This window comes from Hemicordylus capensis, chromosome 4, assembly GCF_027244095.1.
Source record: "Hemicordylus capensis ecotype Gifberg chromosome 4, rHemCap1.1.pri, whole genome shotgun sequence".
NCBI classification, from domain to species: Eukaryota; Metazoa; Chordata; class Lepidosauria; order Squamata; family Cordylidae; genus Hemicordylus; species Hemicordylus capensis.
The window spans coordinates 65,128,176-65,140,075 of NC_069660.1; the positions used below are offsets into that span (position 1 = coordinate 65,128,176).

At 43.5% G+C, this 11,900-nt stretch overlaps 1 protein-coding gene across 4 annotated transcripts in view; it reads left to right on the forward strand.

Moving 5' to 3' along the window:
- The window catches only part of PIGR (polymeric immunoglobulin receptor), a 91,472-nt gene extending 80,179 nt beyond the window's left edge, over nt 1-11,293 (forward strand). For all 4 annotated transcript variants that reach the window (XM_053249665.1, XM_053249666.1, XM_053249667.1 and 1 more), the window contains exons 9-11: nt 1,397-1,525; nt 3,091-3,149; nt 9,966-11,293. In XM_053249665.1, the coding sequence (XP_053105640.1) occupies nt 1,397-1,525; nt 3,091-3,149; nt 9,966-10,055 (278 nt within the window). In that variant the 3' untranslated portion in view covers nt 10,056-11,293. The remainder of the gene's footprint in view (nt 1-1,396; nt 1,526-3,090; nt 3,150-9,965) is intronic.
- The last annotated feature ends 607 nt before the right edge of the window (nt 11,294-11,900 follow it).

The following is an 11,900-nucleotide window of genomic DNA, read 5'->3' on the forward strand; positions in this document are numbered from 1 at the left end:
GTGCCTGCTGCCACCCAGATTCCAAAGGAATTGGGAAAGGGGCTGATTTTAAAGAATTTCTGAAGTTTACATGCCTTTGGGGCAGATTCGGGGCAGAAAGGGGACCTGAGCGGCAAAACAGTGGGTTGGGTGGCAGTGCCCCAAGGGGTGCCTGCCACAACCCAGATTCCAAAGGAATAGGGCAAAGGGCTGATTTCTTAGAAATTGTTGAAGCTTACACTTCTTTAAAGTCCCCCCCCAGGGAATAATGGAGGTTTCAGCAGACCCATAACTCCACCTGGGGGGCACTGGGGTGGCCGGGAGCGAGTGGTGGTGTAGTGCACATAGGGTGCCAACCACCCTCATGGGTTGCTAACCCATGGGGTGCTGGTTTCTGTTGTTTCTGAGGTGTTCTGAGTGTAGATTCTCTGGTAGCCTATGAGATTTTCAATGAGAAGCCATGAATCCACTCTCACATGCTACCAGAGAATCTGAATCCACACTCAACACATCTCAGAAACAACAGAACCCAGTACCTCATGGGTTAGCAACCCATGGGGGTGGTTGGCACCCTATGTGCTCTACACCACCACTCACTCTGGGCCACACCGGTGCCCCACAAGTGCAGTTATGGGGCTGCTGAAACCTCCATCATTCCCTATGGGGAAGAACTTGAAAGATGTGTAAACTCCATTAAATCTTTAAAAATCAGCCCTCTGCCCAATTCCGTTGAAATAATTCTGGCAGTTTCTTTGCCCCCACTGGGCATTACCACCCACCCTACTCTGCTCTGGGCCACCCCTTTCCCCACTACATGAAGCTATACTTTTGTTGAAACCTCCATTATTCCCTATGGGAAAAATCCTATACTTCAACAATTCACCAAAGATCAGCCCTTTGCCCAATTCCTCTGAAATTTGGGTGGTAGTTTCCACCCATTGGGCACTACCACCCCCACCCACTAGTTTTTCCTGGGGGGCACTTTTTAAAATCCAAAACGTTTCGGATTTGGATTTTGCAATTTCAAACAAAGAACAAAGTTAGCGTATTTCGGATTGGCTGATTTCGAACAAAGAACAAAATTGGCGTGTTTCGGATTCTAGCCAAAAACAAAACAGAAAAAAACACAAAACGCACAACCCTACCCTTGACTCACCCTAGTTTAAACCAAAACCAAATCATGCCTTCTTCTTGTAAAAATAATAACTAATGCAGCCACCAAAAAAGTAAGGATGCTAGGTCACCTCTGATCCCTGCAATTGGAACATTGCTCCAGAGTCTTGTTATATGCAGGAAAACCAGGAGTAAATGCATTTCAGAAAAATTGTGATGATTACATGTATTTTTAGTCTAAGAATCAAGGAAAAAATATTTGTTGCATTGAGCAAAGTGTACTCTTTTTCACTCTTTCTAATAGATCTGGTCTCAGTTGGAAGCTACAGGACCAATATTAGCATGACTGATTTTGAGAATGCAAGACAGCATGGTGCAAAGGACAATGTGTGTGTGGAAGAAGATCATGAGACCCAGATAGGGACAACCAATGGTAATATTTACTGTTGAAAACATATATATGTCTAGATTGCAATATGACCCAGTGAGGGTCAATATGGGACAGTGTATGAAAGACCATAGAATCACGGAGTTTTAGATCATAAAGGGACCTTAGATGTCTTCATCCTTCATCCTTGCTCAGTGCGGGAAATTGCTATAGTATCCTTTATCTAGCTTGTATTTGAAAACCACTAGAGAAAGAGAGCCTACCACTGCACAACTTTTCTGTGAATGAAATTAAGCTATGCTTTAAGAACATCTGTGGGTCTACTGAAACATAGCCAGTATTGGTGAGAATTGGAACACAATGACCCAGTTCAGAGTATGCAAGCTGGGGGCATGCCAAGCCTGTGTGATTCCTCCTCCTCCTCTTCCTCCTGCTCTTTCTCCCCATTCCAAATGTGATGGAAGAATCCTGACTTGTTAAACCGCAGCTCCACATGTTGTTTTCACCTGGCAACTACAGCTCATAAACCAAGATATACAACCAAGATCTGATCCTGGCTTCATATTTTGATTTGTAGGCCACAGCAAAGCCACAGATCTTGTGGTTTTATGACACACAAAGCTGTAGTTTAACAAGCAGGAGTCCTATATGCACAAGGTGAGGAGGAAAGGGGAAGGAGAGGAGGGAGTATGCCGGTTAACTGGTCATTCAGCTCAAATTTCCCATTCAACAAACTTGGTTTGTTAGAGCATCTGAACTAGGCCAATGTAAATACAGAGTCTGTCGATTAAATACGATGGCCAAATGGCTTGATGTTGCCGCCACTGCTGGAGTCCTGGAAGCAACAATGAGGGTTCTGGGGGCAGATCAGAAGCATAGTTGGGAGATACTGGATCTGATATGTTTCCGAGTTCTTTGAGAGGGGCTTCTGTAGAAGAGACAATCTATGGTTCCTGGGGGACAGTCCTCATGCAGGGAGGAACAGCTGGGGTTTGTTCCTCTCCTCCTCCCTTGAGGAGGCCCCATTAGGGTTTGAGTCAGGCGGAGGGGTCCTGACACCTCCTCCACTTTTTTGCAAAGGTAGCATCAGTTTTCAAACATCGAAAAAACATTCCGGTGAGAGATGGGTTAGTGCCATCTCCAGTGTTCCAGGCACTCAGTGCTATGCATAACAAATGCCCCAGCTGGGCTAAGCCATGGGAGTTCTGCTAAAATGATGAGAACATCAACTTTTAAAAAAATATTAGTGTTCATAACAATGGCAGAACGTGTGAAACTGCAGCAAAAGTATATGCCTAAAAATCAGAAGCCAAGAGACAAGTCAAGAAATCACAACTCCTGCTTTTAATTCTTATAATTTTGAAGCCATGTTCTTGATTTCTAAGGTCATCATGACAGAAAATACTAACCAGAGCACCTCTAAGTCCATAATGTAATGTTTCTTTGACATGGTAGAAGGAGTCTAGTTGTGACTTGGTGTTCATCAGCAAATACAATGTAGTGCTTCATTTAATAAATAAATAAAAGTTATTCAGTCCTATGTAGAAGTTGAAAGGTGTGGAGCCTTGCATTATTTTATGCTTAATTCCTTAATATCTCATTCTTTACAGAGTATGTAGCTACTACTGGCAGTCCCAAATCAGCTGGTAAACCAAAGAAGATAAAAAGTGTAAGTAGAAGCTAGATTATTGTAAACATGGGTATAGTAGCTATTATGTAATCTCAATTACAGACCATTAGGAGTTTTTAAAAAACACCAATCCCCTTTAATATCCTTGTGGTGCTCATTATCTGTTACTTTCTTTAGTGATGGTTTATAATTTAGACATTAATAAGTCATCCCCTTATTAGTTAACCAAATTAAGGGAATGGTAATTTGTGAACATGCCCTAAAGACATTTGGAAGTGTCAGAGCACAAGAAAGCTACTGCTGTGCAAAGTTGTTGAGCCACTCTGCTTATTAAAGTTGTGCTTTATGCCATTCCTTATTCCTGGTATGAATACTTGTGGACCCCCAAATTTTTCATCTTCTTCCTATTAACACCTTGCTAAGCCCTACATTGTTAAGTGGGGTCTGTTTCTAGGAGCCAGAATTCCAACACAAAGGTATTAAATATGGGAAAGTACAGTACGCATGACCAAGATTCTGGCACTTTGAAGCTTGGGGAGCAAGTATTTTTAAAATAGGATGACCAGATGCAAAGGAGAAGAGTAGTTCTAAAAGTCATGCAGAAGAAGGAATTTCATTCATTCCGGGTTTTCTCAGCGTTACATGTCAAATTACACTTGCCCAAATTCCTTCTGTTTAAAGAACAGGAGCTTTGTCTGCTCCTTTGTACCTGGTAATGGCAAAGTGTGCTGTCAAGTCACTTTTGACTCCTGGCGCCCACAGAGCCCTGTGGTTTTCTTTGGTAGAATACAGGAGGGGTTTACCATTGCCTCATCCTGCACAGTATGAGACGATGCCTTTCATCATCTTCCTATATCACTGCAGCCCAATATAGTGCCAGCGTGGATTCGAATCGGCAACCTTTTGCTTGTTGGTCAAGCATTTCCCCGCTGCGCCACTTAAGCTGACCTGTACCTGGTAGCCCTTATTTTTAAGAATGACCATGGAGTGACAGTGTGTAGAGAGCTTACTGGTGGCTGTGGGATGGGCCTTCTGCCTCTTCCACATGGTACTTCATTCATGTGCTGATGGGGTCAGGTTGGGTGTGCTCCAAGCAGAGAAAGAATGAACCCACCCCAACCCCAAGTGCATGAATGAAGTGCTGAGTAGAAGCAGCAAAAGGGCAGTGTGCCCATTTTGCCACTAGTGGTTATGTATGGGCATGAAGAGAGGAGGGCCAGGTGAGCATCTGGCGGTCCCCAGAAGTGCTCGGGGCAGTGGCAGCCTAAGGACGCTCATTCTCCTGTGCTCTATGGTAGCCACAAACCTGCCAGAGTTTTCTCTTATGAAAAAGTCAGTCGAGCACTGTGAAACCCAGCTCATTGATAGACCACGTGTTTTGCATGGATAAGGTCCTAGATTTAATTTCTGCCACCTTCAGGCAGTGCTGAGAAAGAACCCTGTCTGAGATTTGGGAGAGTTGCTACCAACAGTGTACTGTTGACAATACTGAACTAAAAGGCTCAAGGGTTTGACTCAATTTAAGGCAGATTCAGAGTTGTAAAATACAACTCTGTTGGCTGTGCCTCTGACCACTTGATTTGTGGAAATTAAGATCATAGCTTTTGGTAGCTGTTGTTAAATTCAATAACTGTAGATCAAGCTGTTAAAGCAAGCAGCAAACACCAACTGAAAAATTGGTAACCCTATCTGCTATTCTGCAGTTATTCCCTAAGTAAAGGTAAAGTGTGCCGTTGAGTCGATTTCGACTCCTGGCGCCCACAGAGCCCTGTGATTTTCTTTTGGTAGAATACAGGAGTGGTTTACCATTGCCTCCTCCCGTGCAATATGAGATGATGCCTTTCAGCATCTTACTATATCGCTGCTGCCTGATATAGGTGTTCCCCATAGTCTGGGAAACATACCAGCAGGGATTTGAACTGGCAACCTTCTGCTTATTAGTCAAGCATTTCCCCACTGCTCCACTTAAGGTGAGTTACTCCCTAAGTAGTAATGGTAGTAATGGGTATATTACAAGAGACATGGAGCTGCTGCTTCTATGTGCCTCTTTGCCCTCCCTTCAGATGCATGATGTGATGTCATTGTGCTGTGTCTCTTTCTATTCCCATCAGCCAGTGATGGAATGGGGAGAATAATATTGCAATAACATCATATGATGTATAGTCTGAAATGTTACTAGGAAGAAGAGGAGAAATGTGGATTGGTGATCACTCGGTGTATTTTAAAACATCTAATGAAACGATATAACGGCAATGAAATGTGCATGACAACACTTCACAAAAGTTACAAAACAACCTCTTTAATGTGCAAAAACAGGATGTTAAAAAAAAAATTTCAGACATGTAAGCAAAGCAAACGTTTCTATGTAAAGCACCGTCATCAGTACTCTTTTTGGCACACCAGCTGTAACACTTCAAGCCTTAAACACAGTAGCCAAACTGAAAGTAGAAACAACTGAGAAGGCAGAGAAGAAAGCAAGCAAATGAGCAAACCTTTTAACCCTTTGAGTGACCAATATCTCTCATGGCTTCTTTCATTTCTCCCTTGACTTTAGTATTGGGTTGCAACTGCTCTATAAACATTGCATTGGTAATCTTATGTCTCATCTTTTCAACTGCCAGTATTGACACTTTGTTTGTGTTACTTCTCCTTTATGTTTTTACCCTCATGTGCATCACCCATGGTTTAGTTTGATTTTTATTATCCTGCTTTTCATCCAAATGCTCTTTATATCTTTTCATTTATGGCCTTTTAATAACATTTTATAATGTCTAGTTTGGCCATGGTGTCCAAAGGTGCATTTTAAAGCAGTTGGTGCAAGTCACCAATGCTAATGGATTTACTTACTTACTTAACTTCTATACCGCCCAAACTTTCATCTCTAGGCGGTTAACATAAAAACAATTTAAACACATATAAAAATTAAAACAATGCAACAATTTAAAAACAGCCATAAAATTAAAAACAGACAATTTTTAAAAGCTAGGAAAGCTTGGGTGAAAAGATGGGTTTTCAGGTGTTTTTAAAAAATTGCCAGAGATGGGGAGGATCATATCTCAGCAGGGAACGCATTCCACAATCTCGAAGCAGCAACTGAGAAGGCCCGTCTCTGTGTAGCCACCAGACGGGTTGGTGGTACCTGGAGACGGACCTCCTCAGATGACCTCAATGGGTGGTGTGGGTCATAGTGAAGAAGATGCTCTCTTAAATACCCAGGGCCTAAGCTGTTTAGGGTTTTATAAGTTACAACTAGCACTTTGTATTTTGCCTGGAAAGCTATTGGCAGCCAGTGAAGTTCCATCAGCAGAGGAGTAATGTGGTCTCTCCGAGATGACCCAGAGACCAGCCTGGCCGCCACATTCTGAACCAACTGGATTTCTGGACCACGTAGAAAGGCAGCCCCATGTAGAGTGCATTACAAAGGTCATGTCTGGAAGTCACCAACAGATGTACCACTGTTTTGAGGTCACTGATCTCGAGAAACGGGCACAGCTGGCGTATCAGCCGAAACTTATAGAAAGCACCTCTGGCCACCACCTCAACCTGAGAAATCAAGGAGAGGTGTCAATCCAGAAGTACTCCCAGACTGTGAACCTGTTCCTTTTGGGGAAGTGTGACCCCATCTAGAACAGGTAGATCAAGATTGTCTCTGGAGTTCTGACCCCGCCGTCTTATCTGGATTCAGCTTCGGTTTATTCTCCCTCATCCAGCCCATTACTGCTTCCAGGCAGGCATTTAGAGAGGATATGCCAGCTCCTGAGGAAGTTGACATAGAGAAGTAGATCTGGGTGTCATCAGCATACTGGTAACACTCCACTCCAAATCCCCTGATGATCTATCCCAGTGGTTCCATGTAGATGTTAAAAAGCACTGGAGAAAGTACAGAGGCTTGAGGGACGCCATACTTAAGCTCAGATCTCGAAGAGCAACAGTCTCCAATCGACACCATCTGGAATCTGTTTGAGAGGTAGGAGCGGAACCACTGTAAAACAGTGCCTCCCACCCCCAACACTCTCAGACGTTCCAGAAGGATACTATGGTCAATAGTATCCTGCCCTCCCTCAGAGAAGCATTTATGATTTCCACCAGGCTGTCTATAACAGCCTTCCTGCTAGATTGAACAAGCCATGTTGGACAAGAGTCAAGAGAACAAGTGGTAGGCCTCACCACTCCAAGCAGCTTGTCTACATCCTCAGGAGTCACAAACTGAAACCGATTTAGTCAAATCACATAAGAGGAGTTGCTGGACACCTCCAATTCAGACATCAAATTAACTGTGGAGTCTCCATCTTGATCGGCCCAAATCCAAGAGATTTTATCTGCAAAGAACTCTTTAAACACGTCACAGCGAGTAACTGATGACTCCAAATTCTGGTTCAAGGGAGGGAAGGAGGATACTAGTCCCCTCACAACCCTGAACAACTCCGCTGGACGTGAACTCGCAGAGGCAATACGGGCAGAAAAGAAACACTTCTTTGCAGTACGTATTGCCTGAGCATAGATCTTTAAATGTGCTCTATGTCGTAGTCTGTTGGATTCAAATTGAGTCTTTCTCCACTTGCACTCCAGTCACCTACCTTGTCACTTCAGCCCCCATAGCTCTTCCGTATACCAAGGGGTCAATTTTGAAGCTGGTCGGAGGGGATGCTTGGGGCAATCGTGTCTACTGCCCTGGTGAGTGGGTTGTTCCAATTCTCAACCAGGGCATCAACAGAATCACCAGCAAAGCCAACATTGAATCCCTCTAAGGCTTCTTGGAATCTTACTGGATCCAATAACCTCTTCAGGTGGACCATTCTAATAGGCCCCTCACCCCTGCGGAGGTGGGAAGTGGTTGTAAGTCCAACCTTAACCAGATGGTGGTCCATCCATGACAATGAGGAGATCAAAGGAGTCCCCACCCACGGAACACCACCCTGATCAGAGTAGAAGACCAAATCAAGTGTGTGACTTGCAATATGCGTCCATCCAGAGACCGCTTGGGATAGGCCCATAGTTGTCATGGCCACTATGAACTCGTGAGCTGCCCCGGACAAATTGGTCCCAAAATGAACATTGAAATCCCCCAGCACCAAAAGTCTGGGAGACTCCAAAGCGAGTTCAGTGACCAAGTCTGTGGGCTCAGTAAGGGATTCTGTTGGGCAGCGGGGCAATCGGTACACCAACAGAAGTCCCAATCTATCCCTGGTCCCCAAACTTAAGTACACACATTCAGTATGGTCCAATACCCTAACAGGGACCCTGGTAAGGGAGATCTTATCCTTATAGACCACAGCCACTCCACCTCCCCGCCCACGTCCCCTCACCTGATCCTATACAGAATATCCTGAAGGGAGAAACTGGGACCAGACTGGACCACTAGCCTCCCCCAACCAAGTCTAAGTAATACATACCAGGTCGGCCCCTTCATCCATAATCAAATCATGGATGAATTCAGGCTTATTTTGGACTGAGCTGGCATTGCAGAGGAGCAAGGTAAGACTGTGTAGGTTGTTGGCAATGCTCCCTGAGGTCAAAGAGCTGGCAGGACAGCTGGAAGGGGAGACAGTTATTACATTTCTGACTACCCTTCCCCTGGAATGGCCTGCTGACCTGCCAACGTTTCTTCTTCTATTCCCCACCACCACCAGAATAGCTGCCCCATAGTCAACGAAGGTGCCCCCTGTTTCCCCATCTCCAGATGAACCCAAACACATTGCAGCAACTTCAACCCAATTCCCAAACTGCTAAAACCAATTAAACAGAAGCCCTCTAGCCCTTTCCCTCCCCCGAGGTGGCTCCCCCAAGGAGGTGACCCCCGTAGGTGTTGCCCCTTCAGTGGCGGGCCCACTGTCACAAACAGCCTCCTATAAAGCCCAGAACTGAGTAGATGAGCCGAGGAACAGCTGAGTCACTCAGGGGCTGGTCCCAGTCCTCCACTCACTTCCCACAGATGTTACCTACAGGCAGCAGCCCCACAAGGGAAGCAGGAGTAGGCAGGCAACAGCAGAGAGAGCCCCCAAGACCCACCTGGTCTCTCACCCCAGGCAGTATTGAGTGGGAAGTAGATGGACCTCTCCCTCTCCTCTGCTGGATTTAATGGTAAAGTGCTGAATGCTAATGGATTTAATGATTAAAACAACAACATCATCAACAACAACAACCCTACCAGTTTAAGACCAGATATCTCATTTTGGCTCAAGCTTCAAAGCAGGAAAATTGGAACCTAAGGCTAATGCCTTAACAGACATGCCATGTGACTGATCACATGGCATGTCTGTTAAGGCGTTAGCCTTAGGTTCCAATTTTCCTGCTTTTAATGCTGTTGTATAATATCATAAATTGTACTCTCTTACAATTTGCCCTCCATGCACCCACGCTTTTTCTTGGTCTTTGAGGTCCTGTAATACTTAGAAGAACCACAGTGTCACATATTACTGTTGGGTTGAGGGAGAATGAAATGTTCACATTTCCCCATTGGATATCCTGGTTTGTCAGCTGTGACAAGTACAAACCACAGCTTACTGTATACATACCAAATGGGAAATTGCTGCTTGTTACAAATTGAGAACAGAAACTTCTAATTTCAGACAAAAGCAGAGGGAAGGGGAGGAGAGCATGCAGCCACAATGCTCACCACAGTACATTCTTATAACTTGAAAGGCCATTGTGATAAATATGCATTAGGAAATCTAAAATCTATTTAGAAGTGTTATCCTACTAAAAAGACATATTTTTATATGGAAATCTTATGTTGCATTGGTGCTTCACAAAGTGGAGTGTTCTTTCATGAATCAGATCATTTTGAGATATAATTTCAGTTGTGGATCTGGGCCCCATTGATAATACCATTGAGATTTCTGCTCATTCTTTTAGGGCTCCAAAGAGGATTTGGAGATGGCTTATTCCACATTTCTGCTTAATTCAGAAAACCTTTCCACTCCAAGAAGCGTCCAGGAACAGTAAACCTTGCAAACTCATCGTGGCTACTTCCAGAGACCATGGAAGCAAATATTGCAATAATGATTGAAGACAAGGCTCTTTCTATAACCAACCATTTATGCTTGTTGAACTTCTAATATTTTCCACAATCATTCATATTTCAGTTCTGTCACTGATTCTGAAACAAGATACTTCTGGGTCAGGATATATTGCTTTAAGAGTATAAGCAGCCTCATTTCAAACAAATACAATCAAGATTTGTTTGAGGTTAAGAACAAAAATCTATACCTGACTGTATGTTGGATGTTGGCACATTTTAAACTAATCACATCAAACAACTGACATTTATATCTTTGAAATTTTGTGCAGTTGTATATGAAAATCTATAATTTTGAAGTATTAATAAGAACACATTTTGATAAAGATTAGTAAAAATCAGTTAAGAAACCTAGGAACATCGCATCAAACAACTGACAAATTTCAATCTTTGAAATTTTTGCAAGTTTTGCTAGTCTGTATCTACAAATCTTTAATTTTGAAGTCTTTATAAGAGCACTTTTTGATAAAGATTAATAAAAACCAATAAGGAGACTTAGAAATATCCCCCACATTGGAACAAAGAAAACTAGTTAATTAAGCACACTTGTTAGTTACTTATCCTATGACTTATACATTTTAAACTCATAGGAGCTTAGAGCAGCACACAAGGGGTTGTCCTTTTTTAAATACTCACAACACCCCTGTGAGGTTGTTAGGCTGAAAGTGACTAGGTTACCCAGTGGCTTCATGGCTGATCAGGATTTGAACTCATATGTCCTCAGCCCTATTCCATAATTCTAGTAAGATGTATTGGATATGTTGAAATATGTTACCAAGTAGGGATTGGAGTGTAAGACATTTTTGCTTGCACAAACATGTCTGACATGTGCACACGCGCCAGGTACTTCTGCTTACTTCCGGTCTGAGGAGTGGACGGGGTGGCAGGGAAGTACGCTGCTGCCATGCCAGACTGGTTTGCAATGGAGCACTGATGAGGGAAAAGTGGAGGGAGGGTAAATGAACCCTGCCCTGCCCTTAAAGTCCACACCCCCCACACCCCCGCTTGGTTCCGGGAACATCCCGAGTCTATATTCCTTTGAGATCAATGACTTTATTGCTTAAACTATTGAATAAGATGTTACATTTTGGGGTTTTTTGCAATACTTTTGATGTTTGTGATTATTTTGCACTAATAAATGCCCTGATTACGGCACAGACTCTGAGTAATGCAGCTCATTTTGTCGTCTTGATTTTGAGAGAGGAACCTGTTGTCAGACACCCCTGCCACAGGCTTCTGGGTTGTGCAGTGTGAGGCCAGCAGCTTGAAGGCTTTGTCCTGTAGAAAATAGGGTCACCTTCTGAATTTTGAGAACCTATAAGTCACTGTGAGTTTGCACAGCTGGCATGCATGCCACATTACTAGGCTGATATACCCTTGAATGTTATGTCAGCCCCAGTATTCCCCCGCCCAGAGGAATTCTTGACAAATAATATTTGCTTGCAAAATTAGAGTCCAAAATAATATTAGGGACTGGACAGTAATTTTTCTTCAGGTTCAGCTGGTGATTTTTAATATTTTCTTTATTCCTCCACAGTATGTTGCCTGGCTCATTTGCTTAAGTTTCTAGGTCTGCTTCGCAAAGCAATGCATCTCTTGTTCTTCTGGAACATCTCTTGTGGTTTATTTCTGGAGAGTAGGAGAGTTCCTTCTGTTTTCTGCATATAGTACACTCCAGCTTGGATGCAATTATTCCAGAAACTGGGAGAAGAGATGGTGCTGTGGTGCTGAGCATGAATCATCCCCTTTGCTAATCAGGATACACCTTAGTT